General features: G+C 28.8%; 1 protein-coding gene across 1 annotated transcript in view; it reads right to left on the bottom strand.

The window, feature by feature from the left end:
- LOC101239780 (leucine-rich repeat and WD repeat-containing protein 1) overlaps nt 1–17,149 on the bottom strand; it is a 70,228-nt gene extending 53,079 nt beyond the window's left edge. The window contains exons 1-4 of the mRNA XM_065808194.1: nt 16,948–17,149; nt 16,647–16,740; nt 16,460–16,519; nt 5,581–5,637 (exon numbers count right to left, since the gene is read on the bottom strand). Coding sequence (XP_065664266.1) covers nt 5,581–5,637; nt 16,460–16,519; nt 16,647–16,740; nt 16,948–16,970 — 234 coding nt within the window. The 5' untranslated portion in view covers nt 16,971–17,149. The remainder of the gene's footprint in view (nt 1–5,580; nt 5,638–16,459; nt 16,520–16,646; nt 16,741–16,947) is intronic.
- Nucleotides 17,150–18,485: the final 1,336 nt, after the last annotated feature.

Raw genomic sequence — 18,485 nt, 5'->3', positions numbered from 1 at the left:
GAAGTAATATTCTGGCTACCTCTGTAGTAACATGGTATAAAATCAATTCATTGTAGTGGGTTTTATTAAAAACCTGTTAATTAATAAGTATAAAAAAAAAACTGGATGCAGAGCGGTACAATTGCTCCTAGTATTTAAATTATAACTTCTAAGTTATGTGTGGTTTAATGTTTTAAAATGGTTATTCTTTATCTTAGCAAACTTTTGTTTGATGATTTTCCTCCAAGGAATATTTTTACAAGGCATTTTCAAGGCATATTTTCATAAGTAAAAATGTATTTGCATGTGTTATATTTTTGCAGTCCATGTTTTTATTGCTTTATGCTGGTTACACAGTGAGTTTTAACATTTTTGAAAGTCTGGCTTTTTATTAAATAAAAATTTGTGGAAAAAGAATAAAGTTGTTTCTAACTAAATATAAAACATCAAAAACCAACAAAGTAGTCTCTTGTCTCTTGTGGGTATATGTTTTATATATTAAGTTGTTATTATTATTGTTAAATATTATTTAACAATAACAATGTTATTACTAATAACAACTTAATATATTATTTAAAATAATAAGTTATACTTAATATGTTATTTAAAATAAGTTATGAATATTAAATTATAACATATATATATATATATATATATATATATATATATATATATATATATATATATATATATATATATATATATATATATATATATATATATATATATATATATATATATATATATATAGACACACACACAACATTGTTTTTACTATGTTTCACAAAAACACTTTTAAGTTTGATATATATATATATATATATATATATATATATATATATATATATATATATATATATATATATATATATATATATATATATATATATATATATATATATATAGACACACACACAACATTGTTTTTACTATGTTTCACAAAAACACTTTTAAGTTTGACAGTTCTGTTGGTGTTGTATATGCTTTAATGTATTTTTTTATTATTTATAGATACCACAAAGAGCACCTACATCAGAATAAATAAGTTGTTTCGAGACTTACTCATTGATATGAACAGCACAACTACAAGATTGGATATATAGATTTTCAATCAGAAATCTGAATATTTATTTGCAATCTAATTTTTGATATGATCTAATCTAATTTGCAATCTTATATGTAAACTAATAACACATTTAAAAAACAAATGTCACAATCATAAAAATCATGGTGCTCCTTTTATTACGTATTTTTTATTTCTTCCAAATTCCAGGTTCTTTCTCTGAAAGTGCTATTGAAGCACTCTCAGACAAAAAAAAATCTTTAGAAAACACTTGGGATACAGTTAATTATTTGTTTGTGGCATTAGATATGTACCTCTATTGAACGTTTTTTTTTTTAATATTAAGCTATTGTTAGTAGTTTACACTAATTTTGTTAATTTTTCATTGGTAAAGAAATCTCAATATAGTTTATAATAATAATTTAAAGTTTTGTTGTTTTTAGATTTTAAAAAAATTTTAAGAAATAATTTAATAAATTTTAACCAGTAATTAACTAATTTAGAAAAATCTATATCATGAACTAAAATGTTATACTGATAGGCTGTTCTGCGTTGAGTTTTTAAAAAAACACAGCTATTTTCATAGCCACAAGGTATTAAAAATTTATTAGAACCTTGAGAAACTTTGTAAGAAACTAAAGAACAAAGAATCAGATGATAGCAGATTTGTTTATAACTTTAATAAGTTTATATTTAATGATATTGTTTATTATTAAATCGTGTTAATGATATAGTTTGTAAAATTATATAAAATATGGCACCTACTGTTTTTTGAATAAAAATATCCAGACTTATGTAGTTTTTCGGATTAGTCAGAATTTCCGAATGGAACGAAAAAATACAGTCAACTATTTTTTTATAAAAACGGATATTATTCTTTATATATAAGCCTATTTTCTCATTTTATATTAGAGCAATGCATAGTACCGCGGCGTAGTGGTAAGTGTTTTGGGTAAAAATCAAGAGGTCTGAGATTCGACGCTTTTTCTACCCTATCAAGTGACATTAGTAAGGAAAGAGGCATGAAAATTTGTGTATTACTTTGTGCAATAAAACATAAATTAATATATAAACATGTGCGTTAAAACATGTTTAAAACAATGTCTATAATTTTTCTTAAATTACACCATGTAACAACAGCTAAAGTAAAATCATTTTGACAAAAAAAAAGAAAGCTCTTATATGCTTTGTAGGTCTGAGGTGTAAAGACAAAATGCCAACACATACTAGTAAGGGACTAAAGTTGATATTTGACAGGGGCCAGGGCTGGGTTTGATAAAACATAGCCAGAGCCAGGTTTGTGACCGGGGCTGCATAAACACTTTCACATAGGGTTAAAAATTTCCTGGAAATTTTGGAAATTTTCAAAAAAAGATAAGTTATTTTAAAATTGACAGGTAAAATTTTTTGTCTCATTTAGGTAGTTGTTATGGACAATTTTATGGTAAAATATTGTGAAGTAGATTATTAATTTTAGAAAGTTTAGAAAGCTCCCTTTGAGAAACACTTTTTTTGGTATTTTGATAAGTTTTTTTATTATAACTTTAAGTAGCAAATATGATAATTTGTTTTCGAAATTTTCTATAATTGTTTTGTCCTGTTATTTGCTCAGCATATTGACGTTCATTGCCATATCAAGCTTTGTTTAAGGCTTAACATAATGCGCACCCCCATCCCTAAAGGAGATAAGACATTTTTCAATGTCTATTAAATTGGCCAAAGTCAATATTTAATAGATATTGGCTCAGACATTTTTCAATATCTATTAAATTGGACAAGGTAGTGAAAACTGTAAAATTATGTATAAAGAGATTTCATTGAATATTTACAGTATTTTATAATTTTTTCTTGATTAAAAGATGATATTGATTAATGAAAGGCAAAAAGTGAAGAAATTTTTTTTGCGAAATTTGAACTCTTTAAAAATATAGTTAGCAATAAAAATAAAGAACTAATTATTTCAAGGTCATTAATTCCATCGCTATGTCTAAATAAGTACTTTTAAGACTTATGTCTCACTCGCCACAACTTTGCTAGGGTACTTTTGACTTAATAAATCAATACATTAAAAAATAAGGGGGAGGGGGTGAATCAGTAAAAACACCAACTGGTTTCTTTAAAATAAAAATAAAAAAAGGTCCTTAAAAACTAAAATTCACCTGACTGAATTGTGTCAAATACATGACTAGCCTACTAAATTCGTCAAGAAACCAAATGTAACTTTAAAATCATCTTCTTTGTGGGGATAAAACACTCCCTTCCCTCACACACCCTTCCCCAAAATCATCTTTGTATGCAACCTTTACACATAAAAAATCTTTGTTTCTTTAACACTCTACAAAAATAATACATAATAAAACTTGTTAATCTAAAAAAGATTTTATTTTTTGTATTTTGTGAATATTTTACATCATAGTTAAGAGAAGCAAAAGCTAGAAATATGTTATACACAAGCTCATAAGACAACTCGGAAAACATCTCGGAAAACTTTTGGTTGTTTCACAAAAGTAAGCAGCATATAACAACTTTTTTTAGTGCTTTTTAAAAAAAATGCGCGATTCCTAAATTGAAAATTTGACTAAAAGATCTGCATTTTTTGCTTGTGGGTCTTTATTATTTTATATTTTTTGTTGAAATATTTAAAGAATACCCAAATACTATGATGATAAAATGCATATTTTTGAAACAAAGAAATGAATTTTTTAAAACTATATAATAGCTATAAGTTTATTGCAATAAAAAAAATTTGAAAATTTATGCAAATTTTAAGCAAAATTTTCCGGAAATTTTCAACCCTACTTATACATCGAAAAGTATACTCTTTTAATTCAAAATTTATGTTTTATTTTGTATATATATGCATATATAAACATTATTATGATCAACATGATCATGATCATCATGATCATGATGATCATGATCATGATCATCATCATTATCATCATCATCAGGCTTTAGCTTTCCTCTTTTAGGCTGTTTCTCTAATCATGGTCAATACTTAAACGAGCTATCATCTATATTACAATTAACCAAAACTCATTTTTGCTTGGCTCCTTATTCAACAAGTTGCATCCTTTTACTGTATCTGTTTTTCCATGCTATAAAAACGTTTATTTAAGTCTATCTCTATCATATATTCGAGTTTATTAAAGTCTACTCTCATTATGTTTACAAGCCTATCTGGAAAACACGTGCAGTTGCACGCCTTGCTTGTCCACATTTTAAGTAACTTTTTTAGAAAACTTGACCACATTTTTATATTGTAAGCATTTTAAGAATTTTTAGTAAAATAAAGCTATAAGAAACTAGAGATGATAAAACAGCAATACTCGAAGGAAATGAAGACTTTACGAAATAGAAAACCTAAATAAAATAAGCAAAAAAAATTTAAATATTGTATAAAAAAAATGTTTTTAAAAAAAATATATACCTAAATATTTTACTGTAATATTTTGTTTTCTTTATTTTGAGGGCATTTGTTACTTTTCACTACCAAAATTGATACAAGTCAAGGAAAAAAGCAGACAAGGATATAACAAAAATAAAAATATTTTTTAATATAAAATTTTTTCGCGACTTTTTTTAGTCATTATAATAAGGAAATACTTTATTACTTGCGCTAGAAACATTAAAAAACTTTTAGAAGCCTATTTAAAACTTTCTTTTAAGTTTATAAATACATTTTTTCAAACAGAGCAATCGTTATGTTCATTATCTCTAGTAATTCATATTAAAGTTGGAAATTGGGTAATATAAAAGAAACAATTTCAGATGCGCATCAAATGCGGTAAATACATTTATAAACAAAACCATGTTATTCTTTTATTTAATTTATTCCATCATTACAAAATTTATTAATTAAATAATACATTTTACAAATAAAAAGCAATTTATTTTCTTAGTTTCATATTATATAAGTCTTTATAAAAAAAGACAAATATAGCAAAAACATTTTTAAAAGCGAAAAGACCTCAAAACCAATAAATATAAGAATAATAATTAACAAAATTTCTCATAGTTCTAGCGTACATAGGGAGTTAGTTTCTTAATTATACTGGCTGATAAAAATCGTGAATAAATTGCATATCTAAACTTCAATTGTTGTTAAATTTTTATAAAAGAATATAAATAGTTTTTTTTATTAACTTGGTTTCAGGTTTGGTAACTAAACACAACAAAAAAGCATACAAAAGTTGTATAAAAATTTTATAAAAATTTTTTTTTCATCCAATTTTCTTTTTCTAGATTATTTAATAAAAAATTGATATTTTATTACAATTTTGTTTCCTTTTTTTAGGATTTTTTTTCTCTCAGTAGATAAGTTTAGCTTTTTGCCACAAACTATTGAAACGCTTTATAAGTTAAAAGATGCAAACTGCCATGGTCAGTGTGTCTAAAAAAACTACTTTAAATGTAGATAAACGAGGCATGTGACTGCACGCGCTTTCCGGGAAGGTTTGTGTTTAATAACATTTAATAACATTTAAACAAAATAACTAACAGTAATATTGTAAATAAAAACTAAAAATAAACTGAACCCTTCTTAAGAATATTTTTCCAAGATTGGAAATTCCATTTCTCATGTACATCACATCCTAAATGAAAAATAGTATAATACATATTATAGTATTAAAAATCTACAATTATAAAATCTTAATTTTTTTAAAATTCTAATTCAGCCTCAACAAGGCTGCAAGCAACCACTATTATTTTAAGAGTTACTAGAAAACAAAGAATAAAGAAAAAGTGCGAGGAAATGGTTGACAAGAGACTTTAAGTGTGAGTCAGAAAAATATGAAGATGGAAGAGATTAGCAAAGATTTGAAGCGTAGCGAAAAAAACCAGACAAATAAAAGTTTTTGAAGCATGCAGAGGCGGATACAGGTAAAGGATTTGATTTTTCTGAAGGACGAGTCAATTGAGATTGAGTATTGATTGATAGAACTAGAAATGATAGCTCTTTTGAACAGCAACCATGATAGTATTTATAGAAAAGAGAAAAAGAAAAAACTAAAAAAAACTTTGGGACGGTGAGAGAGAGGCTTGAGCTTGATAGATAGACCTACTGCCCTTTCAATACCTTTTTGGACCTTGTCTGGAAGAGAAAGAGCATCATTATAAGAACCAGCCCAAATATGACAACAGTATTTCAAACAGGGGCAAATGAGAAATTTGTAGAGGTATCAGGAGTAAGATCAAGCGAATACAGTAAAGAGAAATAACTTAAGCAAAATTTAACAATTAATTTCATATATAGTTTTCATGAGAGGTCAGTACTGAATAATAATCCAAGAAGATGTAAAGAAGAAGACTCAGTGAGAGGGTTGTCATTCATTATTATAGAGATGTTGACAGTATTGCAAAAATTGTTTGCATTAATATACTGAGTTTTGTTGTTCCCCAAAGGTTACTGGAAATAAAGAAGAGTGTTGGCCTTAGAAGATGACTTAAGGTGGTTAGAAAGAATTTGATTTGATGATCTTAAAAACTTTTCGCGATACAACTTATAAAGCAAGCTTCAGAAGAAGACCAGCATGCCAATTTTTATCTTTGAGAAATATAAAAAATTATTATTAAATACCTGTATTTACGAATTTAAATAAATTAAGGCAATTTTTAATATACCTGCATTTAATGCCCAAGAAACTCATGTGGACTTGATAATATCAACAAAAAAAAATTTCACACATCTTTCTATATTCATCGGTCTTTAAGAAAGCATAAGGATTTTGATCTGCAAGTATATGGATTTCAATTTATGGAGAACAAGACACAGACCCCACTTTTTTGTATCAAAATATTGCAATTGATTTTTCTCTACCTTTCAGACTAGCTAGAGCTCTGAAACTTTTTGATTTCTGAAGTATTGATAAACATGTATATTAAAGTTGTTTCTAGGGTCAAAGACACCAGGGGTAGGGCTGGGTCATGTGCCTCACTTTTTTGTAGCAGAATCTTGAAAACAAAAAATACACAGTGGGCACAGATCCACTCTTTTGTATCAGAATATTACAATTGATTTTTCACTACCTTCCAGACTAGCTGGAGCTCTGAAAATTTCAGCATTTATGTAATCCTGGTAAACATGTGTTAAAATTGTTTCCAGGGCAGAATTCCAGATATCCATGAGGCACTAAGGGCCATGCCCCACTTATTTTCTCTAAAAAAATTTTTTTTTCGATTTAATAAAAGTAAAGATAACTTTAAGAATATTGATTTCAAATTTTTTTTTATTTATACTTGTTCTGTTTTATTTAATTAAAATAATAATTAAAATACAAAAAAACAAAGTGTCAGCTGTTGTTACAGGTGCATCAATGATAAAAATTGTTGTGGTAATTAAAACCCACCACTAATCTGCTCTAGATAGCCAGAAAATTTTGTTAAAAGTGTCATTCTAGAACTTTAAATACCCTAAAAAGAAAAAATGCCTGTTATAATAACATCTTAATTTGTTCGTTTAAAGCTGACGATAGCTCCTTGTTCCAGGAATTTTTCCACTTTAAATCTTTTCACAATGATGGCAGATTGTTAAAACTGTGTCACCTTTTATTCCAGATTTCCAAATAAATTCTTCTCTATAACAATCAAATCTCTTTAAACTAGTCTTTCTGCAATAAATTAGTTTATGAGAAGTATCAATATATGAAAGTTTTCCAAAATCAAATGAATCCATTCTTACTGTAAAACTAACTACTAAGTTGTATGTGAGACTAAATTAAATATGAAAAACCAATAGTAATTAATATAATTAAAGCAATTGAAACACAATGGTAATGGGAAACTAAACAACAATTTTTTTTTTTTTATCTTTTATATATAAGGAGTGAATTTTCAAAAGTTAAAAAAATTAAATTTTAAGTTTATTACATTTCCAAATTTTATATACTGAAATCTATCATCTATTTCCAAATTTACTGAAATCTATCATCTATTTAAATATAAAATCTAATAATAGACTCTTGGTTCTAATAAAAGATAGAGAAAATACCAATAACTATTGTGGACCTATATTTAGTAGATGTAAAAGATAATTTTTTGTCTCTTTAACTAGGTTGTTTAATTGTAATAAATTTGTTAATGTTAAAAATGTTAATGATGAATTTAATAAATTTTTCTGTACTAGTGTAATGACAAGATGTTTTTCAGTTACTGTTAATAGTTCTTATTTAAAAAATTAACTCAATGTTAAAATTTTAGAACTAAATATCAGTTAAAATAATGATTTTGAAAGGTGATAATTTTCTATTTTATTGATGTAACATTATGGCAGGTACTTGTTTTTTTTACAGTTGGATTTTAGTTAATTAAACAACTTGTTGTTAACATTTTAGAATTAAAGGTATCAACTTAGTTTAAAATCTAAAGTTCTGTACAATGTAAAATTCTGCTAAAATCATTATTTTAGATGGACGACTGTTTTTAATCTGTTTACTTGCAAATCAAAATTCTTATAAACATATAAACTTTCTTAAAAAAGATATAATACATAAAAACCAATGTAATTAGTATAAAACAAAAAAATTTTTGAAGACTTTTTTGAAGACTCTTTCTTTTTTTTAGACTCTTTCCGTGATTTTCTTCGTGATGGCCTTTGGGTAGAAATCTTTTGTCTTTCTGTTGACAAATGCGAATCTTACATAACTTCGTGGATTCAGGCTGACATGGAATCTTTTGTTCCCTCTCGATGATTCAAGGTCAAGCCTCACTCTCCTCCATGGTTTTCCTCACGCTGTGCTGCTGCGATTACCAATTGAAACTGTAACTTCCATATTTATCAGCAAAATAATTCTCCAGAAAACAGACGTCTATTTATTACTGCTAGAAACCATTGTAAAAAGGTTTTGCCTAGCGCCAAAGCCCGCTATTCTCAGGTCATGAAATCTCGTATCTCATCTCAAAAAAACGGCTCTAGTGACTTCTGGAGAATCTTTAATAATATCAATAATAAAGGCAAATCTTTAATTCCACCTCTCTTGTATGGTTCAGACTTTGTCACCTCACCTAAAGACAAAGCTGAATTGTTTGCTAAAAACTTTTCATCAATATCATCTCTTGATTCCACAAGTCGCGTTCTACCTGATATTGCCAACAAACAGGTTGATCCATTGCTTGACATTCATATCACTCCAGCTTCTCTATCTAAAGTAATTTCCTGCCTAGACTCTTCTACAACTTGTGGCCCGGACAACATACCAGTTATTGTCTTGCAGAAGTGTTCCCTGGAGCTTTCATCTATACTCTCAAAACCGTTCAACAAGTGCTTATCAGAGTCTTGTTTTCCAGCCTGCTAGAAAGCGGCATCTGTTATCCCTATTTTCAAAAATTCTGGAGAGCGATCTGATTCGTCTAACTACCGTCCCATTAGTCTTTTTCCTATCATAAGCAAGGTTTTGAATCTTTGATTAACAAACACTAAATTTCTCATCTTGAATCTAATAACTTACTTTCTGACCATCAATACGGATTTCGATCTTCTCGTTCTACAGCTGATTTGCTAACAGTAAGAACCGATAGGTTTTATCGTGCATTAGATAAAGGTGGAGAGGTTAAGGCCATCGCTCTTGACATTTCAAAAGCTTTCCATAAAGTTTGGCATGCTGGTTTTCTCCAGCTTTCTTCTTATGGTGTATCTGGCAACATCTTTAAGACTATTGAGTCCTTCCTTTCCAATCATAGTATAAAAGTTGTCCTCGATGGACAGCACTCTTCTTCATATCCTGTAACTTCAGGGATTCCTCAAGGTTCTATCTTTGGCCCCAGACTCTTTTTAATTTACATTAACGATCTTCCAGATATTCTCACATCTAAGGTGGCATTGTTCGCTGATGATACTACCATTTATTCTTGTCACGATAAGAAGCCAACACTCTCTGATTGCTTGGAGGGGGCATTTGAGCTTGAAAAGGATCTCACTTCTGTACAGCATGGAGGTCACAGTGGCTGGTGAACTTTAAGATAAAACTCAATTATTTTCAGCCAATCGTTATTGCAATAATTTAGATCTCCCTATATTTATGAACAGTAATGAACACGATGAGTCATCTACCCTTCACTTTCTAAGATTAACTCTTACTTCCAATCTTTCTTGGAAACCATATATCAAAACCATTGCAAAATTAGCATCTGCTAAGGTTGCATCTCTTTATCGAGCTCATTACTTTCTTACTTCGGATTCTATTCCCTATCTCTATAAATCTCAAATCCGGCCTTGTATGGAATACTGTTGCCATATCTGGGGTGGATCTTCTAACGATGCCCTTTCTCTTTTAGACAAGGTGCAAAAACACATTGTAAACATAGTTGGACCTGCTCTTGTAGCCAACCTCCAACCATTATCACATCGTTTTAATGTTGCTTCTCTTTCTCTTTTCTACAAATACTATATTGGGCACTGCTTTAAAGAGCTAGCGTCTCTTGTGCCATCTACTAAAATTCATTCTCATGTTACTCGTCATTCAATTAAGTGTCATCCTTTTCTGTGACTGTTCCTAAGTGCTCCAAAAACGCTTATTTGTCTAGTTTTTTTCCTCGAACATCAGCCCTTTCGCTTCCTTCATCTTGCTTTCCTGATTCATATAATTTGCAATCTTTTAAGTCGTCTGTCAATCATTATCTTGCTCTATAATCTTCATCTTTTCTCTTTCAGTAACTTCCAACTTTAATTAGTGGCTGCTTGCAACCTTGTTGGAAGGGAAGATGTTTAAAAAAAAAAAAAAAAGACAATATTTTTAAAGTCGTATTTTGTTAAAGTTAGAAAATTTTTTTTTCAAAATGGGGTTTGGCTCCCAGTACTCCAGCCTGATGGACCCTCTGATTATCTGCCCTAGAAACAATTTTAACACACATTTATCGGGACTACACAAATGCTGAAATTTTCAGATCTCCGGTTTGTCTGGAAAGTTGTGAAAAATTAATTTCAAGATTATGAAACCTCCCCCCCTCCCTAATGTCTTGGAACCTGGAACACCTTTAACATACACATTTGTTAGCACTACAGAAATGCAAAAAGTTTCAGAGTGCAAGCTAGTTTGGAAGGTAGAGAGAAATCAATTATTCTACAATATTCTGATACAAAAAAGTGGGGTCCGTTCCCCAATATTTATATAGGGAAATTCATATACTTGCAGATCAAAATCCATATGGTTTCTGAAATATCAATAAATATAGAATAAAATGTAAAAAATCAGGTATCAGGGTGGCCACATAAAATTTTTATAAGAAAAAAAGGATATTAAAGAATTTTAGAGGAGATTTTGCATTTAATTTAAAGGTTTTTTCGCAAATTAACAAAATTTTGAATAAAAATAGAGGATTTTAGAGGACATTTTTAATACAGGTTTAACACCTATGTTTCCACACTTGTGGAGTTTGAACAGGGGTCAATAATGCCACATTTTATGCTAAATGGTGTGGATTTGTTGAAGCAATATTTTACAACCCAATACCTGTTTTTTTGGCATTAACCAGTTTTGCAGACCAGGAAGTTTTAACATCAAGAACCAATTGAAATAAAAGAATAAAAAAGAGGAGTTAAAGACTTGATCAAATTTTTAACTTTTTAGAGGATAATAGAGGACCTTGAAAAAAGAGGACTTTAGAGCATTTTAAAGGAGCTGTGGCCGACCTGGGTATATAAAAAGTTACCTGAATTTATTTAAAATGATAAATAAAGATACTTAATAATAGCTTTTTATAATTTTTTAATATTTTCAAAGTTATGTAACTTAAACCCTCTAAATCATAGCAATTTTGAAAGATATAGTATATGATTATATCTTTGCATTCTTGGAGCTTTGCATTCTTAAAAGCTGCCTTAGATAAATATTTTTATCGATACACCATCTCTAGTCTTTACTCATCCAAGAGCCCCAACGCAGGGAAATTTTAGCTGGATGCCGTTAACATCTGCCTAAGGTGAGTATTTTTATCTAGACACCATCTCTAGCCTTTACCCAACCAAGAGTTCCAAGGCAAGGGAATTTCAAGTAAGAGATTATTTCTTCTAGCTGCTGCCTAAAAAAATGCAAACCCTATAAGGCAGCATGCATGGGGTGCGTGGTACTAGGTTATATGATACCCATAGAGGGTGATTGAGATAATCCTGAACCCAATGATTTGATGGGGATATTTTGGAAATACATTATGAAAAACATTGCTAAACATCTAACATAATACTAGAAACTAAGATATACTAATTCTAAGCAAAGTCTAAAAGTACACTACTTCTAGACTTTGCTTAGAAAGCAAATTTTATGAATGTATGTAAAGTAAGGTGGGTAAGGGAAACAAAGAAAAACTAATATAGGAAACAAAAATTAATTACTGTTGAAAAAACATATTCACAAATACTAGTCAACATATCATTGTTAAACAGCCTCTTTTTTCTCTCCCCATGAAAATATATTTTGTTTTATTGACTTGCATTTTCTTTATACTTTACAACATACTCTACAGAGCTCTATATGGATCTTGCTGCTAAATACGATCTTTGTACTTTTTACTTGAAAAATCATAATTGGCATTAATTTTAATTCTCAAAAATTGATGAAAAATAATGGTGATGAAACAATGCTGAGAAAATAAAAATCGTTTTTAAACCTACTTAGCATAAGATATTGCATTTTAGACTTGAAATTTTATATTAAACATAAAGATAATATTTGTGTGTACTAATAAAGAATTTTGTCATTAGTAAATATTTTTCTTCAACTTAATATTTATGATTTAGTTTGATTGTTTGGGATAAAACAACCCTATTTAATTTTATTGAATAAAAAACCCTTTTTTTAAATGTGCATTGAGTGTTCAAGTTTCGCTTGAACACTCAATGCACAATTAAAAAAAAGGGTTTTTCATTAAATAAAATATGCCAATATGTCAAAAAAGCAGTTTAATTGCTGCACCTTTATCAAAGCTTTTGATATATATCTTACAAAAAACAACACTTTAATTGATAAAGCTTATGGTGCATATTGCAAACTGAGTAAACCAAGAAAATATTCTTATAATATGATATACCATGACTGTCTTCACTTACTCTGCGAAGGCAGAGAATGCATTTGGGAATGCATTAGAGCTTTTTTTAACTTGCATACAAGCTAACTAATCACTTTCAAGTCTATACAAACATGTTTGTTTATGGTAGAAACACAACCATCTTGAAATTGTGCATTGAAAATGTTTCATTAAAATCTAAATTATGCATCAATAATCCTGCTAGTAATCTGTTTCATCTTTGGGATGACTTTGCTTTTATTATTAATTAGTTTCAGTTTTAGAAATACTGAGCTTCAAACAAAATTATTAGGCTATTATAAGGATTGGATTTCTTTTCTTGTTTTAGAATAAAACTGTGATCATATCATATATAGCATGACATTATATAGCAAGACTTAAGTAGCATAATATAAATAGCATTAATTACCTTAATCACTGAAACACCATCTACATATTAAATGTAGTTGCAAGAAAATTACAAAAAAAAAAAAAATGTGCAGAAAGCAGGGCTTTGGGAGCAGCTCTGGAGCTGGAGCCTGAGCTATCCGGAGCTGGTGATTTTACATGGAGCTGAGCCAGAGCTGGAGCTAAAGTATTTTCTGCTGGAGTTGGCTCTGGAGTATGATAAGGTACTTTAAAAAAATACTTCTAAACAATGTCAATAATTGGTTAAAGGGTCGCCCATAATGTATGTAAGCCTTTTTTTTCTCTCCCCCCCCCCCCTCCATTTTGCTGTATACTTTTTTGAGTACCCTCCACCTCTCTAAAAGTACCTTACCTTTTAACCTACCTACTTAACATTTTATGATATTTTTTTTAATTTAGTGTATTAGTAATAATTTTTTCAATTAAATCTTACTCTCATAATTGACCCCTCTCCCTCATTCGAGCGCACTTTTTGTACGATCATTTTTGTACGCCATTTATGGACAATCCTTAACAAAAAAATACTTTATCTATGTGTTAAGTCACATGATTTGTCTTAATGTTTTTAATTAGTTGAAACATTTTAAAAATAAATTTAAAAATGTGAGTTCCAAATTAGAAAAAGATTTTAAACGTTTTTTTTTTTAAATATTATTGATATTATTTTTGTTTACACCATCTTTTTTATTATTTCTCTTATCTTTAAAATTTGTCATTTACTTTATTTTCATAGTTTTTTATAAAAATAGCTCAAAGTAAAAGGATTCTGAAAGGTTTTTAGATAAGTATTTTCCAATTGATAAAATTACAAAACTGGCTACATGTAAGATTACAGAAAAGATAAATGATAAAGTGATTTCATGTGCCATGCAAATAAAAATATCAAAAGTTTACAATATGAAATGGCATTTGGAAAAATCACATCTATCAGTATACTAAAATTGTTGAATCTGAAATGAGCCTTATGATCCAAAAAAAATCTTAAAATTATTTTATCATATTCACAAGATTTCAATACCAAAAAATCAAAATTGAATACTTTAAATTCTTTTGTTATCACTAGTAGTTGAACAATAAATAAAGCTAGTGCTAAAACTTTTAAATTTGGAATTATTTAAATGGTAGTGAATAAAAGTAGTGAACGGAGTTTTGTTGAAAATATTTGCAGTTGAAAGATTTAAGTTGGTTACAGGCCAATTAGGTAAAACTCTTGGATTCAGTACTGGACACAATTCTGTACGCAATTTGATTAATGAATTTGCTGAAAAAAAGAAAGATGAAATAAAGGAAGTAATGTTACAGAAATTTAATTATGTGAAAATAGATGCAGCCACTTGACAACAAAAAAACTATTTGGAAATAAATATTCAATATTATTATGTGAAAAAAAATTTAAAAACTTTTACAATGATAGATACACAAGGACAGTACAACCCTGTTGTTATCAAAAAATGGTGCAAGATACTCTATATAGATTTGGTATCAGTTATGATCAAATAGTATATGCAAGTGTAGACAATGCAGCCAATTTGATTAGAGCAATCAGAACTTTAAGCAAATATTAGGATGATGAAAATTTTTGAGATGAAGCTTTGCATGATTAAGAACAAGTGGAAGAATAGTGGAATTTTTACATGATACAAATGAAGAAAAAAAGTGAAGGAGCTCGGGAAGAAAATCTAGCCTTTACCAACCCAGAATGGTGTCAACAATTGTCTACTGACATTATGCTGATGCGCTGTGTTATTCACACTTAGCAGCTAGCTATTTGTATGATTTAAAACAAACATACATTGCTCAACTTTTGGCATAAGTCAGTTATGTTGTAAAAAAACTAAGAAACTCACTTTATAGCAAGGAAGCATTACAAGGTTGTTTCAATTTTGGATGAGACATGCTGGGGTTCTATATTTCGGATAATTGAAGGTTATTACTTTTGCATCCACTGTGTGAGCAATTTGCTGCAGTTGATCAGATATTCTTCCTACGCCCTGAATATGGGATAAATCTAGTCATCTTTGCGATCTTTTAAAAAAGCCACATGTGACAGTTAAACTTTAAGGAATCAACATTACTCAAGGAGAGTTCCTAAAGGAATGGCTGAAATTGAAGTCTGACCTAGAGAAGAATCAAGGACTATTTGCAGAAGACATTTCAAAATCTATGTGCAAACAAGTAGAAAAACCTTTTAATAATGATATATTTCTAGCTGCAGTTTATGTTGATATAGAATACTATTGAAAGTAAACATGATAATACGAGCAAAACAAGGCTTAAAATCAATAGCGGAAAAAATTTATAAGAGATGCCAAGAATATAATAGAAAGATAAGAAATAAGAAATACTGCTGTGCTATCTACAGTACTTCTTTCAGTTTTAAGTGAATCTAATTCTGATGGAAAAGAGATGAGTTTGAAAATGAGCTTGAAAAAAAGAAAAAAGGAGAAGAGTGATCAAAATTAGTTTTGGTCACACTTCTTTTTTAATTTTTTGGACGACTGTAGGATAATGGAAGAAATGGGATGTTCAAAAGCAAATTCAGCTTTTGAGGGAATTGAAGAATACCCAAAAAGAATACAAGAAGCGTGCAGAGTTGTCACTTGTATACCTATCTCACAAGCAAGTATAGAAAGGCTATTTTCTGCTCTTAAGTTTGTATTGAGCAATATGTGTTCTTCACTCAAACCTTTACTTTTAAGGATGGCTACGGAGCCAAAAATTTTAATGGACCCAGGGCCTGGAGCAGGAGCAAATTTTTAGACCTTGGCTACAATGCCCTGGCAAAAAGTAAAATTTGTAATTGAATTTTGCTACATATAAATGTGTTATTTTGATGTATTATATAAAAATGTGTTATCTTTATTCTTAATACAATTTATTTTATAAAACTTACAAACTCTATTCTGCTGTCAAAAGTTGTTAAATTTTAATTTGAAGTTTAGCTTGTCCCTATTTCTGAACAGATTCTGCTTAACTTAAAAAAAATCATACCTGACCGTCCAAAAATTTTAAAGAAGAATTCTTATCTAGCAGCAAATAAAGTTGGTACGCCTAGATGAAAAACAAAAAATATGCTTTTAAGTTGAAAAACCTTGTACCAATAATTGGATTCAATAACATTTATTGAACAAATAATACGTATGTATCAAAGAAAAGAAAACGTACAAAACAAATTTACCGGTATTTGATTTCCTTCTCTAATATAAAGACTTTCAAGAGTTTCATTTTCAAATAGTTCTTCAGGAATATTAGTATAATTTTTATTTCGAAGACTAAAATAAAAGCTCGAAACACTAATATCACATCTAAAATTATTTGTATCAGACTTTGTTAATAGAAATTTTTGTGTTAACTTACTTATGTACATAAATAATTTATGTAAACTATGTTTTTACGTTATTTATATTATTTATATATATATATTTATCCTACATATAGCAATTAAATATTTGTCTTAAATATAGAAAAAAAAGACATACTCTAAAGATAAACCTTCAGCCATTTTCTAGATAAAAATATTTAATTTACCATAAGCACGTGTTTTGCTTCGTTTTAATTTGTTGTTTAAATTCTTAATTACAAAAGGGTCCGCATGAAACAATGCTGTTTAAGTGCGAATTTCCTCAAGTGATAATTGGCATGAGTGCTCGGTCTAGTTTTTAAATATTACTACGTCCGTATGATATTTTGTTGACTAATACTTATTTCTGTTAAATAATTAAGTCTGTGAATTATGAAAAGACGAAAAAAATTAAATTTTCCGGTATCATAAAATATAAATGTTTGTAGTGAAAAAACCCAGATCGATGATTCTTTTTTTTTTTTTAAATCTTCTTAAAATCGCAATCGCTTGTCCAAATTTAAATAAGATTTTAAATAAGTTTTTTAAATTAGCATTTTTTCTTAACTATAAGGACTTTCTTGGTCGGAATTCTTGTATTTTTTGTGAAAATTGACAAAAATATTGTATTTTGACAACTATATATAGTTAATATACGTCAGAAGTGATTAGAACTAAGATCTATAGTGGGTTAAGGGACTTTTTCAAAAAATTTAACTAAATTCATGTTAACACTGATAACCGAAAGTGATCTAAAGACTTGAAGTCTTTAGATCACTTTCGGTCATCGGTGTTAATGGTGTTCTTAAGATTCACTTTCAGGGGTAGTAAAACGGTTTAAATTATATAAAAAATTATTTAAAAAAAAAAAAGAAAAATTTTTTTAAATATTAAAAAAATTGAAGCAAAAAAGTTGTAACATTTAAAGCTTTTGTTCGGACATGACACGCTGATAAGGCAAATTAAAAAACAGACTGGGACTCAAAGAAGGTATGGGTGATGCAATACCTCCTCAATCTTTTCATAGGTAGCACAAGGACTCTGCAAATCACATTTCAGTTTAGGGAAAATCTTCAATCTTCAGCAGCAAAAAATGTTAGAGTAGCCGAACAAATTGCATCTCGAGTTATTTCCAATAAAGAATTATCCTCAGAAAGAATTATTCGATTTGCAAAAGCATCCGGCGGGCCTCCATTTTCAATTACCCAAGGTAAATATTTATACTTAAATAATTTTTACATATTTGTTCAAAGAAAATCTTTGAAAAAAGAGACAAGATAGGTTTCGGGAAGTATATTTTTAACAAGTTTCTAATCACTTTAAAAACAAATAATTTGAAAGTTTTAAACAAAGTTTTATATAAAAATAAAATATGTATGTTTTGGCTTCAGGTCATATTAGTGCTCAGCCTTTATCAAACGCTCCAAAATTGACCTTCAAAAACAACCTCTCACTCAAAGGACTAGCGAAGGCACTAGAGTTTAGAGATAAATTCTTGTTGTGGTATCAGAAGATTTGCCGGTCACTCCAACATTCAACAAATCTGGTCAATGACTAATGAAAATAGAGTTAAACTAATTTTGGCTTGCAATAAAAATGTTGAAAATACAATTTGTGGTATTCAAACCCATTCAAGTATGCGCCCTTTTACATGGTGTGACGTCAAATCTAAGTGTT

Source organism: Hydra vulgaris, chromosome 10, assembly GCF_038396675.1.
Source record: "Hydra vulgaris chromosome 10, alternate assembly HydraT2T_AEP".
Lineage (NCBI taxonomy): Eukaryota > Metazoa > Cnidaria > Hydrozoa > Anthoathecata > Hydridae > Hydra > Hydra vulgaris.
This window is presented reverse-complemented; position numbering and strand designations above follow the sequence as displayed.